Consider the following 21,044-nt stretch of genomic DNA (forward strand, 5'->3'; position numbering starts at 1 on the left):
TCCCATGTTTTCAGTTGAGACGTCGTGCAATTTGTCTGCTTTGTCTTCCTGACAAATGACACACATCTCCTTGTCGAAAGCCTGACTTCTGGTAGATCGCTGTGATGTGGAAGCACTTGTAGATGCAGCATCAGATTTTTTCGGTCGTCCTTTTGTCTTCTGTTTTATATAACTGACGCTGCCTGTCGCTTGTCCTTTCTCATATCGGGTCTTGGCTCGTTCAATGCATGTTTTATGTGTGAGATCCTCATAACATGTCTTGTGGTATGAAAAACCATTCTGTAACAGTTCATGGGCTGACAAACCTTTTATGCGATTCTTTAATGTAGAGAATTCTGTTTCCCCATATGAACATCGAACATCAGTTGTTATAATTACTTTCTCTACTGAAGGCAAAGAAGGACGAAGCACATAGTTTGTATAATCTGTTTGCTTGCTGCTCAACTGGCAAATAAAGCATAGTTCAAAATCCACCGTTTTTGACTTCTTCTTAGATGAAGACTGCCATTTTGGTTAATCTAAGGTCTCTAAGCTATGTTATCCTGGGTGATGGTTGCTGTGGGTACTTGCAGCCTGCAAAAGAAGAAAGGAATATGTTAGTGCACCATAAAATGGACAAGTGGAACCTTAACACTATAAAGCGAACAAACTGCTGCCGGTGACTGGATTCGAACGTCAATTTTCCGGCCGCCATGTTGAAATACAAAAGGCAGCCTCTGTCTGAAATTGTGCGAAATAAAAAGATTAGTAGTCAGGTGGAAGTTATTGTTATTATAGTCACCTCTATATACAAGTTCCAAGCAGTTCATGCTGAACACAAAAATATTTAAACCACATTAAGTTAATTTTAGCGTCAAATTTAGGGCGTTTTGCTATGGTGGCGGCCATCTTGGATTTCAGGCCGTTAGAATGTTCAGAAAAAATGCCACCCTAAATTTTTTTAAAGCTTATGATACCTTCTTACAAAATCAAGTGAGTTTTTGCTTTTAACAAAAAAAATACACGAATTTTTTTTTCATGACAAATATGCCTACAGTAGTTGTCCAGATAGCTCAGATGGCAGAGCACAGGTATGGTTCACCAGAGGACCTGGGTTCGATTCCTGGTCTGGGCATGTAATTTTCCCACATATGTCAATTCATATATATATATATATATATATATATATATGGCAGCGGTAATAAATTAAGGTGTCAGAAATTCTGATGTTGAAATATATATGTATAAACATTTAATGTATGTAAAACTTTTAAACTGAATTACCTTATCATAAAGGTTTCTTACAGCACTTTTTATCTTTTCCAGGAGCATTGGTGTGATAACATACATCCTGTGAGTTTCACGATCTTTTTTCTATTCCCTTAATCGTGCACCCATTGAGAACACCACACATTGTGATTTTCTGTCCTTTCAATGTTGCGACAAGATCATTGTGCAGATGCTGTTGCTCGCCCTAGCCTCTTGTGAGCTTCTGTGATTAGTCTGGTGGAATCCGTGTGTACCCCTGTATCTGTGAATCGAAGGCTTTTTAATTGAGGAATCGACTCCCATCTGAGAGTTAGCGAAACTACTTTCAGGTTTCCTCATAAAATTAAACGCTCCTGGTTTAAATTAGCGAAAGCTCATATTCTGGCATCTGATCAAATTGATTTAATGGATAATATTCTCATGATCAGATTAACAGGTTAATATTTTCATGATCAAATTGTCCTGTTAAGTATTTGGTAACAGATCAAATGTCTTATGGTATTGAGGGTAAAGGATAGAGAGAGGAAGAGGAGGGCGAGCATGGAGATGAGAGAGGTTTTAATTTGAAAATAAAGTGAAGATTGCAATGAATTTTTGCCAGGAAGGCGAGTGGGGTAAGCAAGGTAATCAGTTTAAAAGGGAATTGAGTTGGTCCTTAGGGGAAGAGATGCAAACATACAGATCGTCATGAAGATTACATGCAGGGTAACAGTGTTTCCTTTTAATCCTGTTCTTTGGTTTAATTATGAGTGGATTTGTACTTTTATTGGTGAGGATTTGTGTATCCATCAGTACAGATTTGTCAGTCTAACTCTGGCCTGGCACAATGGCCTAGAGGTACGCACACTCGCCTCCGAGCTGTCCCGCCTGGGTTTGAACCACAACCCAACGATAAACACCCAGCAATACACCAGGCGTGTTGATTCATCAATGTGTATGTCGTTCCTTGGATTTTTTTTTTTTTGCATACAAGATCGAGGCTCATGTAAGAGCTAACATCAATCACAAAAAAAAAAAATGGACAAACAAAACATACAACTAGAAAGCCACTCAGTAGAGCGCATACTCCCGCCGTGGGTTTAGTTGGAATAATACGTTTTGTTTAACATCCCCTCTCCCCAAAACAATAAACGAAAAAGAAAGTAAGCCCTAACTGTCAGATCATTTATTTTGATATATCTCGGAATTAGAGGAGAAAAACATCATTTAAGAATAAGAATAAAAGCTTTAATGCAGTAAAACAGAAAAAATCTTTCCCAAAAAAATTTCCAAAAAAATTTCCTGGATCCGGAATAATATCCTGAGCTTCACCAAAAACTAATCAATTCTTCCTTATCCCAAGGGCAATCATCCCACCAACTTTCATCCAAATCCGTTCAGAACTTTTCCAGATATCTTGTTCACAAACACACAAACATACGAACACACACACACATACGGACGGACACGATCGAATGCGTTACTCCCTGGCGGGAGTAATAAACCTGAAAATCGCAGAGCCAGAAGCAGAATTATTTATTTGGTCTGGGAAGCCCATGCGAGGTTTCTTCTTCTTCAGCCTGTCACAACCCTGGGTGAATATGCGATCTTTTTTAAAAAAAAGTTTTTATTTTGCCAAATCTGTTTTCTTCGTTTGTTAATATACCTCAGCCATTGACAAATCTGGAACTAAGTCTTGATAAGTTCATCAAATACTGACACCGCGATTGACATTCGCTGAGCTAAATGTTGATATCTCTTCTGAGGTAAAAAAACAAACAAAAAAAACAGATTTAAAGCATTATACGTATCAAACGATACATTTTATGAAACGGGGAAACCTAATACACACTTTGGTGGTTGACAGAATATGACAGAATATGTCTTTATTAGAAAGAAAAAAAAGAACATTGAAGACGACGCTGCTAAAAAAAAATACACCGCTCTAGTTATGGAAATAACCACGAGTTTAAACTACATTTACAACAAATATGAAAACTATTTTCATATCACAATGTTAAATATAGAATATATAGAGGATAATATTTAAAAAAAAAATGAGCCCTATCTTTCAACGGTAAAAAAATCCTGCAAAAAATTCCTGGATCGGGAATAATATCCTGAGCTTCACCAAAAACTAATCAATTCTTCCTTATCCCAAGGGCAATCATCCCACCAACTTTCATCCAAATCCGTTCAGAACTTTTCCAGATATCTTGTTCACAAACACACGAACATACGAACACACACACACACACACACACACGGACAGACACGATCGAATGCGTTACTCCTTGGCGGGAGTAATAAACCTGAAAATCGCAGAGCCAGAAGCAGAATTATTTATTTGGTCTGGGAAGCCGATGCGAGGTTTCTTCTTCTTCAGCCTGTCACAACCCTGGGTGAATATGCGATCTTTTTAAAAAAAAAAGTTTTTATTTTGCCAAATCTGTTTTCTTCGTTTGTTAATTTACCTCAGCCATTGACAAATCTGGAACTAAGTCTTGATAAGTTCATCAAATACTGACACCGCGATTGACATTCGCTGAGCTAAATGTTGATATCTCTTCTGAGGTAAAAAAAAAAAAAAAAAAAAAAAACAGTTTTAAAGCATTATACGTATCAAACGATACATTTTATGAAACGGGGAAACCTAATACACACTTTGGTGGTTTTAAAATGACAAAATGTGTCTTTATTAGAAAAAAAAAAAAGAAAAAAAAAGATGAACATTGAAGACGACGCTGCTAAAAAAAAATACACCACTCTAACGCATAACCACGAGTTTAAACTACATTTACAACAAATATGAAAACTATTTTCATATCACAATGTTAAATATAGAATATATAGAAGATAATATTTTAAAAAAACGAACCCTATCTTCCAATGGTAAAAAAATCCTTTAAAAAGTTCCTGGATCGGGAATAATATCCTGAGCTTCACCAAAAACTAATCAATTCTTCCTTATCCCAAGGGCAATCATCCCACCAACTTTCATCCATATCCGTTCAGAACATTTCCAGATATCTTGTTCACAAACACACGAACACACATGTTCACAAACACACGTTACTCCCTGGCGGGAGTAATAAAGGGAGCGAGAGACAAGATGGGGAGAGAGTGGGAAGCACACAAGTACAACAACAGAGAACAGGGATATTGGATGATCTGTGGGGGGGGGGGGGGGGGGAGTTGGAGGGGGCTTGTGAGGAGGAGGCAGGGGAAGGCTGGGGTGGGGGGGAGGTATAAAACACATGGACACTAGAACTAGAAGGAAGCAAGAACTTCCAGGAAAGAAGGAAGTCGGGATTTCAAAAAAAAAAGTGGATATGGGGTGAATTAACGGGGATAGAAAAGATCAAGGTTTTGGATGGGGGAAGACAAGAGATGGTGGTGAACAGCTGTTTTAAATATCTGGAGGGAGAAGAGGGATTGAAGAGGGTGAGTGAGATTGTTACAGAGGCAGGAGTAAAGAGGAATGAAGGAGTGAAGGTGAGCAGAGAGTCTTGATTTTGGCAATTTCACCAGAAGAGGGTTGCTGGCAGATCTTGTGCGACCTGCAGGAATATTTGGGGGACAGAGCACAGATAGAGCTGGGGGAGCTAGGCCAGATAGGAGTCGGTAGAAGACAGAAAGACCACCAACCTGCCTGCGGTGAGTGAGTGAAAGGCCCTTTTTGGCGTCCTTGATGGACGTTAAACTGGCATCTCACCTGCAGACATTAGTTGGTGGATGGTAAAGTTCCCACTATGTCCTTCGCGAAGAGTAGGCAAGCTATCGCCGGCACCATGAACAAGTTCCTGCCCTAACTTGGAGGGCACTGCAAACTAAAACGGCCTGCCCTTGTAAATCTCTGGCCTGTTGTGGCATGGTTGTTTTCTGGAGGGAGCTGTATCTATCATGCTGGAATTTCCATAACTATCATCATCACAGTGTTTAAATTGCATGTGTTGTGCTTATGTGCTGAATTAAGAATGCAACATACATGTCTCATGGGACAAATCCCTTTTATATTTTTTATATTTTTATATCTTATTTATTTATTTTTTAATTTTTTTATTTATTTATTTATTTATTTATATATATATATATTTTTTATATCTTTTACAAATCCCTGCTATATATATTTCACTTCTTTAGTGTCTCCTCATGTACTATAGAAAGCTAAGAACATGGTGATATAATTGCCCATTGCTTGGTAAATTTTCAGCTTGGGGATGAGCAGCGACAGGGCTATTCTGCGACAATGTAACTTATGACACAAAGTAAAACAAATTTCATGTTTTTTTATCACTCAACAAGATTTAATTTGAAATCAATGTATTTACATGATACATTAAGAAAACAATTCCCCATTGATTGCTGTTATTGCTTTACCAGGCTTAGTGGAGCTTCGCCCTTCCTTGGGGATTCAAACCAGGAGACACTGGCCAATATCTCGGCGGTAAACTACAATTTTGATGAGGAATACTTTGGACAGACGAGTGATCTCGCCAAATCTTTCATTGAGAGGCTTTTGGTGAAGCAGCCCAAGTGAGTGGTGATCAATGATATCATGTGCTGCGACTAAGATGAAAGGACAATGGTGTTTTGTTTTACTAGATACCGTTTATTAATAGAACAATCAACCTTTGGGCCATATAGCATCTTCATATATTCATACTCATATTCTTTATTGTGGTCTACGTAAAAAAAATATGGAAATTTTTCCTTCCACTGGCAATTCAAAGACAAAAAAAAGAAATGCAAAGACAACTAGAATGGCACTCAGTAGAGAGCATACCTCCGCCAGGTGAACAGTTTACGTTTTGTATCCCAGAGTAGACCAGAAAATCACAATACAGAATCACATTTAATCAAAATCATCCATCCATAACTTTTAAAGATATCCTGCTTTGTATCGTTTTTGGCCCCATCTCCCAATGGTGAAGAATCACTTTAAAAATTAAATAATTATCATATCCGAATCCATATTCAGATCTTCACCAAAATCGAATTGAATGGTCCTTGTCACACACCCAACCTGTTCACCAAGGTTCGTCCAAATCCGTCCACAACTTTTTGAGATATCCTGCTATACAGTATATAGTTTTTGGCCCTATGTCACAATTGGGTTTAGAATCATTTAGAAAATTATACCAGCCGGATCCGGATCTTCACCAAAGTTAAATCGATTCTTCCGTGTCACACACACAACCTGTCCACCAAGTTTCGTCCAAATCCGTCCATAATTTTTTGAGATATCCTGCTGTATGTTGGTTTTAACTCATTTTTTCCATGGAGTGGTTTCGGAGATATAGAGGTGCAACGTTGTTCAATTTTTCCAAGATGGCGCTTGTACCATGTGACCAATGACGTCATAATTATAATTAGAACAATATTATACAGGAGGAGCCGCTCATATTCTGAAAATTTCATGTCCATCGGACTAACAGTTGCATAGGAATTTTTTTTTTTCATACTGATCAGATCAAGCGTTGTACTTGTCGAATTATGACGTCATAATGGAGGCACCTAAGACATCATCATTAACATATCTTATTCCCCATGGGGTGTACTTGACAATGAGGCATGTTTCAATTTTTTCCATTAAGCGGTTTGGGAGATATAGAGGTGTAACGTTTTTCCAAGATGGCGCCCGTACCACGTGACCTATGACGTCATCATCATCAGCAAAAACATCTACGGGCAGACGCCCTCCTACGGTAAAATTTCATGTCAATTGGACCAGCGGTTGCCGAGAAAATGAATTTTTAAAATGCAGACACGGCACACGTACGCAATCGATTGCTTAACCTCGCATTTCACTTCGCGAGAGCAGGGTAACAACGGCGAAGTGGGTGTGATGGGTCTTGCATTATTCTGTGGAACTTCAACATGGCGCGCTTCTCGTACAAGGTGCAGATTGACGGAAGATCTGTTCGTATCACACGCTGGGCAATCTCCATGGGTATTTCCAGTTTGTTCACATTATCTTTTGGCAAATTATCAAATGTACAAATTAAATTGAAACAAAGAATACTTTGTACCAAGGAATGATAAAAAATAAATTCTTTTTTTCTGCCAATCTCCGAGTATCTGCCAAAAACTACCAAGGAACTGGCTGGGACTTTCAGATTGAAATTTTGCATCAATAATAGAAATAACATATGTGCAGTTTGGATTATAAAAATGTAAACTTTTTAAACCATAACTCGACTATTTTTGTCCAATCGGAATAAAATGGCCCTCTTGATAGCCTAGACTCCAGAGCAAGACACATTTCGGATTAAGTTACATCATACCCCTCTGGGTTAAAGGTCAAATGGCGGTCTGAAAAAGTAACTCGCTTTTTGCCAATGCAGAATCTGAAAGACCGTTTGGCCTTCCCGGATGTTTTTACATCATAATAGTGAATCTGCACTGAAGTTGTACGCCTGATGTTTTTGATTTGTGTCCTTAACCTACTTTTTACGGATTGGACCTCATTAACAAAAAGCACCTTTTCGATCATAACTTAAATAATTTTCCTCTGATTTTCATGACGTCGACACATTTTCTTCATTTACACTCAATCCCTAAATGTTTAAGGTCAACGTGATATGGCAGCCCAAAAAATATGGTCATCATTGGACCGTGGGTCCCGGGGAGGGAGGGGCTTACCCTTGGTGATTACTTTGTGATCGCAGATATCAGGTTGGGACAGCACAAGTGGTCTTGAAATGTGGGATGCTGAGTGTGATATGTCATGTTGCAGGAAGAGAATGACAGCTCAAGAGTCATTATCCCATCAATGGATTCAGGTACGACTGTCAGGAAACTGTGCCAGAATATGATGTAAGATGCTTGTATGTGTACACCTGAACACGCACCTATTAAGTGAAATGGACTGCTCAATAAAATTGTTTTTTTTTTCTGTATAGCCACGAGACAAAAAAGAAGCATTGAAGAGGCAGTCATCTTTTATTAACCTTGAGAAGTTTAAGGTATTCAATGCCCGGAGGCGGTGGAAGGTAAGAAACACCAACAACATCGTACGTTGCAAGCTGCTCATAGTATAAGCAGGAGTGCTCCTGGACCGCGTTTAGCATCCACATCTGCAAATTGCGACAATAACTCATACCTTTACCATGTACAGGGTGTCTATCCGTTCTTATCCACCTGTCTCCTACCACCCCTTGCCAGTCTATCAACTCACCTCCCTATATAATGAACTTAAACTTCTGTGGAGAAGGAAAAGACATATACTGCTGCACAAAAAATCCCCTCCTGCGAGAGAGGGGAGCTGACACTGTTTTCAGTGTTTTCAGCTGTATTTCCTAGATTCCGCTACTTCTTCTTCTTCTCATGTGAGCCGCAAAACACTTCAGGTGGCATTGACGTAGGGCGAAACTGTGCCACTGATGCAATGCCATCTGTAGGTTAGGGCAGGAATTTGGAATTTGATCACCAGCAATAACTTGTCTACTCTTTGCAAAGGATACCGTGGTATCTTTAACATCCACCAACTAATGCTGGCAGATGGGACACCCAGTTAACACCCATCCGAGGGATGGCAAACACATTGATGAATCGCCCTGCCTGTGAAACACAGGGATGACACTATATAGCTGGGTCAGAATTCGAGCCCAGGCTAGACAGATTAGAGGCGAGTGTGCGTACCTGGGATTGGAACAGCCAACTTCCCAACCGCAGACACTAAACAATTGCACCACCAAGTGTGGTTAAATTAAATTCTGCCAACTTCTACAAATTCTGCTTTTCCTCTGATCCCCTCCCCCTACCTCTTGCACTTTTTATAACCCTTTCTACCATTGCTTTAATTGCTTTTTCAACTTTTTTTTTTTTGCCACGTCGCAGACGCTGGTCATAGAGTGCCCTCTGTTGTTGTTCTTGTTCTTCTTGTTGTTGTTCTTCTTCTTCTTCTTGTTCTTGTTGTTCTTGCAGAGAAGACAAAACCTTAAAGCTCCACCCATTCTGGGAACCATAGCTCCACCCATTCTGGGAGAGGCTTCATATAAACAAATATCCACCATTTTATTAACTCACATAGCTTTGAGGCCTGTTTTGTAGGCCCGTGGTGTCTTGCTCTCTCACACAGTTTTCTTTCAAATCAAATTCGATATATCATTTCATTTTTCACAGTCGCTAACATCGTTTTAGACTCGGTTGAAAAAAAACGGGAAGAAAATCCGATGAAAGTTGCCCTTTATAGAACGAAATGAATTCTCAAAGGCCTGTAACTTCAAGTCCATTGAGATTTTTTTTTTTTTTATCGCGGCATGGTCAGTCATACACCGCCCGAAATAACAGACGGGAAAATGCCGAGATATATTGTTTTTTTTTTAAATCGCAGCATGGTCAGTCATACACCACCCGAAATAACAGACGGGAAAATGCCGAGATATATATATTTTGTTTAAATCGCGGCATGGTCAGTCATACACCGCCTGAAATAACAGACGGGAAAATGCCGAGATATATTAAAAATTCGTCCATTTGATGATAATCGTCACGATGAAATATTTAATTTATACGTCGTCACAATAATGTGGAGAGAGGAGATAGCTTCGTTCACGTGTCGCCACATATGGGAAAATGCCGAGATATATTAAAAATTCGTCGCCACACACGGGAAATTGCCGAGATATATTTTCACTTTGCTCAAAAATAACATCAAGTAATCGAATCAATAGGAATGTCCTGTGCCTATAACATCGACGTTATAGGCACAGCTGCATCAAGGCATTGTGTAACATCGACGCGGCTTTTGTTTTAATTAAAACTTTTTGTACTTGTTTTTACTTCGATTGCTTTTCTCTCATTACTTTTCTTTCAAAAATCCAGTCTGGTATTAATTATTTAACTGGTGGGGAAAAACATCATTTATTTGCTTTTAAAAAGTCATTCTTAAAATGTTACTTACATGATGTTTCTGCTATCTATTGGTGAATGTAGTGCTTAAGTTGGAAGACAATAACAGCAGAATGCACTTAACAAAACCCCTGAGAATGAAACGATCGTATCACTTTTTACAAATAGATGTCACAAAACTGGAAGGATCGCTGACAGAGGTGTACATACTCACCTGTGAGCTGTTTAGGCTGGGTTCCAATGGCCGTCTTCCAATGGCATTCATGGCCGTTCATCGGAAGGACGTCGATTTAGACCTGTCTGCCTCACTTTAAGGACGTTTGTAGATATCCCACCACGCCTTTCGTAGAGAGTAGGTGAGTTATCGCCGACACTCTGAACCAATTGCAAATTGTTGCACATTCGAGTCAAACATCAGGTGTGGCCTGTCCTTCATGAAAGACGTGGACCAACAACATTCCTTGGCCTATGCCAAAGAGGATGGGAATAATTGGGGATGTAGTTGTAGTTGTAGTAGATGATGACTAATGGATGTCACAAACACTAAGTCTTCCTTTTTTGTGATGTTTATCATATAAACTTGCAGCAGCCAATCGTTGTATTCAAAGTCTCAAATATTTAATGTTATTTTGCTGTCATTGGCCAAAACTTTTCATATTGTTTCTCTATATTACTGCACTTGTCATTTTCTTTTCTTTTGTAATGCGATATTTTGGCTTTCTTTTGTTGTTTCCTGATGGATGAGTGTGATTCGTGAGCGGGATCTAGGGATGAATTGGTCGAGAAAAAAAAAATTGATGTCATCAGCCACGTGGTTCGGCGGCCATATTTTTTACGTTTGTCTGTCTGTCTGGTGTATGTATGTCCCTCACAAACGTCCACCAATCAGAGCTGAGGATTTGGTCACATGACGGGGGGGACAGCAGATCCTCCACTCAGCAGATCAAAGCCGGCTACGCCGTTGTTAAACTGTCGGTCTTGTTTTTTTACATTAATTTTTTGCACAATTCATTTTTCAATGTAAGTTTGCATATTGCGAGGAAGGAAAATATTCACCTGGAGCCGAAAAATAGGTTAGACAATTGGAAATTGATGGAAATTTTTGTATCCTGTTTGTTGTATCAAGGTGCATTCAATTACAACCAAAAGGCAAAGCTTTGCTTCGATTAATGATTGAAAAGGCAGCTCTTTGTTATTTGCCTTATGATCAGTACCTTGTTTGGCAGCTCTCCTTGCGTGTGGTCCGTCTGTGCAACCAGCTGTCACGGTCATACCATACTCGACATGATGATTCCACAGACTCCTTGGTAAGGCCAAACATCCTTGTCATCATTTGTGTGTGGAAGTTGAACCTTAGCTCACAGCATCATGAGGCAAATAGTTAGAAGGGAGCACGGAACAGGCTGACACTTGTTTCTTGCCCACTCTGTTATGTTATTCCATGTAAACCTAGTCCAGGTACTGTATTTTAAAGCGGAATGAAAAATTAATTTCTCATAATGTCTCAGTGTTAACTTGAGGATAATCTACCATAACACTGGAAGAGGTGTTGAAAAAATGTTTTTGTTTCTGTGTTTGTGGGATCTCCAGACTGATGGTGAAACCGCCAGTGGTGTTGATGCAAAACCTCAGGAGAGCAAAGAACCGAATGCTGGGATGGCCATGACCAGAGAGTTCCTGCAGGACGCATCTGTGGAAAGGCTCAGGGTGAATGGGACTGAAGTCATTGTGCGTGGTGATAACTCTCGAACATGAGCTCTCAGAATGTGACATCGTGAGTGGGGATGTGTTAGGTGCCCATTTCTTCTGGCATGTACACACCTCTACATGTACTCATTGCGCTACATGAGCAGAGCATGTTCCTGGAAAGGACCTGGTTAGCTAGCAATATTGCCATGCAAAGCTACTTGTGATTACTTATTCCTTTGTATCTATTGCATCTTAATGCTGAGATCAGCAAGTCATTCATGGCTAACTTATCAAGTACAGTGCTATATAGAGACCCATGGCACAGGGAAAGTTATACATATAACATGTAACACGTCAAGAATTACCCGGAAGTAATTTCGGCCAAAAAATTTTTAAACTTAAATTCTGGGATGAATTTATTTTTTATTGTCAAAGTTTATTTGCGAAGCAGGAAGAATGGTGGAGAACGACTCGGATATTTATTGAGACGCAGAGAGTCAGACGGGACATTTCCAGAACTGATAACGCACCAGACATTTTTGGATTCGAATAACTTTACTTTCTACAGTGAACTGATATTCCGCCAAGAATGCAGACATGCAAACGAGCATGTAGTCACGTGAGCAAGTAAAGGTTCAAATGGAAAACTGTGCCATATGCGGGCAGCATTGCTTTCATCAACCAAACAGGCTTCCGTGGCATGCATTTGGGAACTGAACAAATCCTGGGGAATAATTATATGAATGACACCAAATAATTTGCTGTTTCAAAAGAAAATTCACAAAACATGGTCAATAGTTCTTGTTTATATTAGCTGGAACAAAGTTTTCTTAACTATAGAGTAGTGTCATTTGTAATTTTTTTTGCTTTTTAATTATTGCTTATTTATTCGGCCGATGCTGAGTGAAGCGAGGCCGAGGCCGTTTATTCTTGATACGCGAAACACCCTGCAACCCATGCCTACAGAAAACAGACTTTTTGATACGCCGGCCGCATTTTCCATCCAATAATGTATTATTATTTTTTATGTATCCATCTGTAGGCGCTTCCATTTTGAAGGTTTGGTGGCAATCACTCAATAAGTTGTGGAGAAAACTAATTTTAAAGCGAATGAAGGTGAAAAAGTGAGGGTGGAAGACAAAAAGAGTGAGGGCCGCGGCCGACCTTCCACAACATGGTCAAGGATGATTGTGGACGTCTATTACTAGTTTATACAAGATCTAGGGTGACAGGGTAGAAAGGCTGGTTAATGACATCGGAGCAGTGGGGTCACAGTTGGACATATCAAGCAAGGGACTGGAGGAACAGGAAAAGAGGAGAGAGACAGAGAGAGACAGAAGGAGCGGAAACACTAACCTGCAAGTAAGGGTGTTGGTTTAGAAGGGGCTATTTGAGGTAGCAAAGATCGTGTGTAGGGTTGAGAGGTCACATGAATTTGTGTAGCAATGTTTGCTTGAAGCCCTGTAGGGAAGAGTGCAATTGAACCACCTCTGGAAGACAATAGCACAAAGGGGAGAAAAGAGATTACATATTAGTTTAGGTGCACAGTAAGCCTGGATTTTTGGAGTTTAACCAGGATGGGGGTTACTAGAAGCACGCGTGCATACTAAGAGAGCTCAAGAGGGTCGGAGCTGCGCTTCCGTCTCATCCCGAGAGATTCCAATCATGTTGACAACTTTAGTTTCCATATATATCAGGACAGACATACAATGCTGAGACCACAGAATCCATATGGGAGAGCATTGCTGCATTGCACTATATATAAAGGCCTTGTAGGCTGAGTAGTTCTGATTTTTAATGGAATGGTGTGCAACAACAGAGGATGCGAAGTCTACACCTGGCTTTGGAGGTAACCCTTGCTATATTGTTGGCTCAGGATAGGTCATGGCTGATAGCGAAGTTTAGAAGGTCAAGTGATTGAACCTCTTCCAGTACCTTATCTTGAAAATAGATATGTTGGTTTGTTTTACAATACCTCTGGAGAGACAAGGTGAGAATAGAATTTTCCAAGATTGAAAGACATGCTCAATTTGTTAGACTAGCGTCTAATCAATTCCAGATCAGCAGAGAGTGACACTGTTTCTCAGTCTGTCTCTCAGTCGAATGGGGGTACTGTACAACACAATATGTATCATGTAAGTGAGGTTTGTTTCAGAACATTATCGAGGTAATTTATGCAGATGAGGAGCAAGATCGGGCCCATGACAGGGCATTGGGGTACTCCAGCCCCCAATGGAAGAGGAGAGGATTCCGTTGATAGCACACAGTGATTGTCATGGGAGGAAATCAGAAAGCTAGGTAATATATATGACAAAATGAATTAATAATACTTTAATTGCGATCATATGATACAAATCACACCTGGTGTAAGCGACAGGTTGTCATTTGCTGATATTTTACGCAGCATATGTTTTCTGAATTTATAAAATATTTTTTACTTAGAAGAGTCATAATCAATAAAACTGCGATAACCACAGAGCAGGAAATATGAAGAACAATCAATTCGACATTTTGGCCAAAAGGGAGAGGCTCAGAATGATGAAATTGGCACCTTGGTCTCGTGGTCCATTGCAGATCCGTATCATTCCTCTAAGTTAAATAAGAGGCCATTTAAGAGCTGAGCACACATGGCCTGCATTAGTTTTTGATGAAGACCACTCTAACGATGAAATATTGGACTTTTTGAGCCTCTGTCTTTTAGCAAAAACCTCAAGTTTATTGTGCTTTTGCTTTTTAAGCTCTATATTGATATTTCCGTCACCGAAGGTGGATGGAGGTTATGTTTTTCTGCCTGTCTGTTTGTCTGTCTGTGAGAAGGATGTCTGAAAAAGTTGTGGACAAATTTGGACGAAATCCGTTGGACAGGTTGGGTGTGTGACAATGACAAATTGATTAGATTTTGTTGAAGATCAGCATCCAAATCCGGATGCTATAAATTTTAAGTGATTTTTCACCATTGAGGGATTCGGCCAAAACGATATCTAGCATGTTAATTCAAAAAGTTGTGGACGGATTATGACAAATCTTGGAAGATGAGTTGGGTAGGTGACGAGAACAAGCTGATTCGATTTTGGTTCAGTTCCGGATGTAGATCCGGCCTGTCGTTGGGACGCAACACATAAACTGTTCACCCTGGCGGAGTTAGTGCTGTTCTAGTTTGCAAATGTTTTCATGATTTTGTATTTTTGCGAATTTATTTATTTTACTTTTGGTTTTGAAAATATTTATTGCCAAATATTTAAGGGATATAGTTAGTTAGCTTACTGTGTAAGCTTTCAAATGCAGGACCCTGTTGAGAAGTGGGTTTGCTTCAATTAATTGTAATCAAAATAAATTCGAGTTCTTGAATACATAAGAAAAAGTTTCACACATCTTGCAGTTAAACATTGTCAAATATAGTTTTATGGTTCCATAATAATTGACAACATTTGTATTATTGTCAAAACAATATTCATTGCAATATGTTATTTGCTATTCTGTGACATCGGCAACGCAGAAATCCGTTACATCGAATGCTGTAAAGAAGGAAACCAGCCTTCATAAAAGACATATTGTATCTGTTGTTATCCTTCATTTCTGACATATTTTGTACTTCAGCAAAAACTATTTATTACCAGAATGATACTAGATTTAATTAATATTTATTTACATTAATTGCACATCTTTATGAAGCCAATCAAATCGCTAATTACAATTTAACTTGCACAAAATTGATGTGTGACATATACAGAGTGACCCTTAAATAGCTACCCATTTTTAGCACACCTGAAACTTAGTTCAGGTAAGGTTATGGGATGGCGCGTCATCAATCCGCCCATCTGTCCATCATTAAACACTTGCAACTTCGTCTCTGACAGCCATCTTTTATCATAAGGAAATCTTTAAAAACCTTCTTCGCTGAAAACGCTTAACCGATCAATGTGAAACTTTACATATGTGATAGACTACAGGTAGGAAATATAATTTGATAACAATTACATCATTTGTCACATGGGCTGACAGCCATATTGGATCAAAGAAAAACCTTTAAAATTAATCTTCTCTAAAACTGCTTAACTGATGAAGTTGAAACATAAAATGTGTGATCGACCACCTATGGGAAGGTTTGATTAAAAGAAGCTGATCCAAAACACAATATGGCCACATGTGACGTAATAATACAGAAAGTGGGCAATTCAATATCTCGAAAAATACCAATTATAGACAACTTGGAGTTGCACCTTATGAAACAGGGCTAATTTTGGCACAACAGGAAGTGAAATCATCATCCCAGAAGTGGGCAATATCTTGAAAACTAAGGCTCATAGACAGCAAGGAGTTGCACTTTTGTGAACATCATGTCGATACTACCCGACCCAAAATGTGTATTCTAAATCCAGCTCTTATTTTTCCCTGATCCATCTATCACTCCATGTTTTGGCAATGAGCCAGGTGAGCTACAGGACCACTGGTCCTCTATTTTTATTTATTAAATACAACAAGCATACAAAACTTTCCATTTGAATAAGGAACAGTTAGAGTAATGTTTTAAGTTTTGATTAGTTCTCCACCATATATATACTAACATGTCCACCATACATACATATATACAGTCACGTGAAAAAGTAAGCACACCCCATGTAAAGTTTTGACTTTTTCAACATATTTCAACATACAGCTATTTGATCTTCATTTCAACAATACTGATAGATAAAGGTGATATAATATAACAAATATCATGAACACATTTACATTTTGTAGTTCATTGTATAATTTAAATAAACATAAATGCAAATTTCGCATGTGGAAAAAGTAAGTACACCCCGACATTTATCACTACTTCAAATACCTAAAATTAGAATCAGGTGCACCAGCTCAGGTGCAAATGATTAGAATATCGTTAGAGAGGATCTTGGAGGAACCTGTCTTATTTAAACCTCAGACATTTAGTTTGGTTTGCTCTTTGTTGTTGAAGTGTGCGGCATCACCATGCCTAGATCAAAAGAGCTCTCTGAGGCCTTCAGAAAGAAGGTTATAGATGCCTACGAGTCTGGGAAGGGATTTAAAAAGATCTCCAAACAATTTGAAATCAATCATTCGACTGTCTGGACGATCATCTACAAGTGGAGAAGATTCTAAACAACTGCCAACTTGTTCAGGCCAGGCCGCCCCTGCAAGTTTAGCCCGAGAGCAGACCGCAATATGCTGAAAGAAGTCTCCAAGAACCCCAGAATGTCATCACGGGACCTACAAGTAGCTCTTGCCACTGTTGATGTCAAAGTGCATGAGTCTACCATTAGAAAGAGGCTGCACAAATTTGATTTACATGGGAGGTGTGCCAGGATGAAACCTTTGCTGTCCAGAAAGAACATCAGGGCAAGACTAAAGTTTGCCAATGAACACCTTGGCAAAGACCAGCACTTCTGGAACAATGTGCCCTGGACAGATGAGTCAAAGGTAGAGCTATTTGGCCACAGTACCAGAAGACATGTTTGGCGAAAACCAAAGACAGCATTTGACCACAAGAACCTGATACCAACTGTAAAGCATGGTGGTGGAAATGTTATGGTTTGGGGCAGCTTTGCTGCATCAGGGCCTGGGCAGCTCACCATCATAGAACCCACTATGAATTCTTCTTTGTACCAGAGGGTGCTTGAGGATAATGTGAGGCCATCTGTCGGAAAGTTGAAGCTCAACTGAGGGTGGACCTTGCAACATGACAATGACTCTAAACATACCAGTAAATCCACCAAGGAATGGCTGAAAAGAAAGAAATAGAGGGTTCTGGAATGGCCAAGTCAAAGCCCGGATCTAAATCCCATCAAGATGTTGTGGGGGGATTTGAAACGAGCTGTGCATGCAAGAAACCCTTCAAACATTGCACAGCTGAAATAATTCTGCATGGAGGAGTGGGCAAAAATTTCTCCCTGTCGATGTCAGAGACTGGTAGACAGTTATAAGAAACGCCTACTTGAGGTTGTTTCTGCCAAAGGAGGCAATACCACCTATTAGAACCAAGGGTGTACTTACTTTTTCCACATGCGAAATTTGCATTTATGATTATTTAAATTATACAATGGACTACAAAATGTAAAGGTTTCATGATATTTGTTATATTATATCACCTTTATCTCTCAATATTGTTGAAATGAAGATCAAATATCTGTATGTTGAAATATGTTGAAAAAGTCAAAACTTTACATGGGTGTACTTACTTTTTCACGTGACTGTATATATAGATATATGACTCCATGGTAAGGTCTCCAACCTTTAATTGAACAAACAATGACTCAACGTTTCCATTAACAACATGTGACAAAGCCACACGCCTCCGTTAATCTTCCTCAAGAGTGATAAAATCATCTCAACATCCCCTTATATGAAAAGTGGGCGGGGTATATGCAAAGTGGGGTGGGCAAAGCTGGACAGCCAATTAAACCGTATCACACCGCTCTCGTGAACGGAGACGTTACTGACCAAATTCAAAAATCAACCGCATATTAACGGTTCAAAATAATCCTGAAAGCAATGCTGGATTATAACTTAAGTGTTTAGAAATGTTTAGAAGTGTTTGTTTAGAAAAACAAGAAGTGTTTTCTAAACACTTAAGTTATAATCCAGCATTGCTTACAGGATTATTTTGAACCGTTAATATGCGGTTGATTTTTGAATTTGGTCAGTAACGTCTCCGTTCACGAGAGCGGTGTGATACGGTTTAATTGGCTGTCCAGCTTTGCCCACCCCACTTTGCATATACCCCGCCCACTTTGCATATAAGGGGATGTTGAGATGATTTTATCACTCTTGAGGAAGATTAACGGAGGCGTGTGGCTTTGTCACATGTTATTAATCGAAACGTTGAGTCATTGTTTGTTCAATTAAAGGTTGGAGATCTTACCATGGAGTCATTTGGATTTACTCCCAACCGCAAATCTTTGCATATATATATACGTATATATATATATATATATATATATATATATATATATATATATATATATATATATATATATATATACATATATATATCTATATATATATATATATATATATATATATATATATATATATATATATATATATATATATATATATATATATATATCTATATATATATATATATATATATATATATCTATCTATCTATCTATCTATCTATCTATCTATCTATCTATCTATCTATCTATCTATCTATCTATATATATATATATATATATATATATATATATATATATATATATATATATATATATATATATATATATATATATATACTGAAACGCAAAAGAAACTTACCACCTTTGAAACCTTTAAATATCAACAATAACACTGCGTGTAGTAAATGTGTGTACTTATTTGTGGACAATAGTGTCCTCACTGTCAGACAAAACGGTCACGGATGGTCACTTGAACCTTCAATGGTCACTTCATAGCACAGCTGTTGAACAGCCGTTTTGAATGTCAGTGATTAGCCAAGAGGTACGGGATGATTTTAATGAGCTGCACGTGATGTCTTGATATTGGCTTTAAAAAGGCCAGTGCAAAATGGGCATTTTGACCGAAAAATTTGACCATTTTGACCAACTTCAAAAAGACCGAAAACACAAAAGAAACTTACCACCTTTGAAACCTTTAAATATCAACAATAACACTGCGTATAGTAAATGTGTGAACTTATTTGTGGACAATAGTGTCCTCACTGTCAGACAAAACGGTCACGGATGGTCACTTGAACCTTCAATGGTCACTTCATAGCACAGCTGTTGAACAGCCGTTTTGACTGTCAGTGATTAGCCAAGGGGTACGGGATGATTTTAATGAGCTGCACGTGATGTCTTGATATTGACTTTAAAAAGGCCAGTGCAAAATGGGCATTTCAATCAACATGCCACGATTGTCAAGGGATCAACGGCAGCCTGCCCTGGGCATGCTGCAAGGTGGACTGAGCTACAGTGAGGTGGCACGTCGCCTTGGCTGTTCACACCAGACGATATCGGCCCTGGTGGACAGAGACACCCTCCACAACTCTGCAGATGACAGACCTCGATCAGGGAGGCCAAGAGTCACCACTGCAAGGCAGGACAGGCAGATGGTCCGAAGTCACCTGCGGGATCGATTCCGTCCAGCATCCCGCACTGCGGCAGAAACTCCGGGGCGTGCAAACCCACGGATCTCCAATGATACTGCACGAAGACGACTGCATGACTATGGTCTGACTGCCAGAAGACCATACAGAGGCCCCGTGATGACGGTTGCCCATTGCCGCAACCGTCAGAGATGGTGCCAGCAGCATCAGCGGTGGACCTTGGCGCAGTGGAACGAGGTCGCTTTCAGCGATGAGTCAAGGTTCTGTGTGGACAGTCCTGATGGGCGTGAGTGTGTCTGGAGAAGAACTGGCGAGCGATATGCCGATTGTTGCGTGCGTCAAGCCAACAGGTGGGGTGGCCCAAGTGTGATGGTGTGGGCAGCCATATCAGGCCGGTACAGGACGCCACTGGTGGTTGTGGATGGGAATCTTAACGCCCAGCGGTATGTGGATAACATCCTGCGACCTCATCTGCTGCCATTCCTGCTAGACCACCCAGAACTGAGAACCTTTCAGCATGACAACGCTCGTCCCTATGCTGCTCGCTTTACCACTGCATTTCTCCAAGGCGAGAACATCAACACCATGCAGTGGCCTGCGCTCTCTACTGACCTTAATCCCATAGAGCACCTGTGGGATGAGCTTGGGAGACGCGTAGTTGGCAGGGCCAGGACACGGGCAGAGCTGCTTCAGACATTGAGGACTGAGTGGGACAGAATCCAGCAGCAATCCATCCAAAGACTGGTAGGCAGTATACGCCGACGATGCACTGCCTGTATCCAAAACAATGGTGGCCATACCCGCTATTGAAAGGGGACTGACATTGCACCCTGTGCTGTTCTGTACTGTAGAACAAACTGATGAGATGGTGTATCTTGGTCAAAAACTTGACATGTCATCAATAAAATGCCAATGTTTCAATTAGCAATTGTTGGTTTGTTTTATTTTGAACTGTTACAATTTTATTACATTTCAAACAAGTGGTAAATTTCTTTTGCGTTTTCGGTCTTTTTGAAGTTGGTCAAAATGGTCAAAATGGTCAAATTTTTCGGTCAAAATACCCATTTTGCACTGGCCTTTTTAAAGCCAATATCAAGACATCACGTGCAGCTCATTAAAATCATCCCGTACCCCTTGGCTAATCACTGACAGTCAAAACGGCTGTTCAACAGCTGTGCTATGAAGTGACCATTGAAGGTTCAAGTGA

At 39.6% G+C, this 21,044-nt stretch overlaps 1 protein-coding gene across 1 annotated transcript in view; it reads left to right on the forward strand.

Moving 5' to 3' along the window:
• LOC137421109 (death-associated protein kinase 2-like) overlaps nt 1-15,327 on the forward strand; it is a 150,800-nt gene extending 135,473 nt beyond the window's left edge. Inside the window, exons 7-12 of the mRNA XM_068106835.2 lie at nt 1,306-1,332; nt 5,611-5,763; nt 7,967-8,012; nt 8,133-8,222; nt 11,310-11,390; nt 11,674-15,327. Coding sequence (XP_067962936.2) covers nt 1,306-1,332; nt 5,611-5,763; nt 7,967-8,012; nt 8,133-8,222; nt 11,310-11,390; nt 11,674-11,838 — 562 coding nt within the window. The 3' untranslated portion in view covers nt 11,839-15,327. The remainder of the gene's footprint in view (nt 1-1,305; nt 1,333-5,610; nt 5,764-7,966; nt 8,013-8,132; nt 8,223-11,309; nt 11,391-11,673) is intronic.
• The last annotated feature ends 5,717 nt before the right edge of the window (nt 15,328-21,044 follow it).

This window comes from Myxine glutinosa, chromosome 2 (assembly GCF_964187855.1).
Source record: "Myxine glutinosa chromosome 2, kmMyxGlut1.1, whole genome shotgun sequence".
NCBI lineage: Eukaryota > Metazoa > Chordata > Myxini > Myxiniformes > Myxinidae > Myxine > Myxine glutinosa.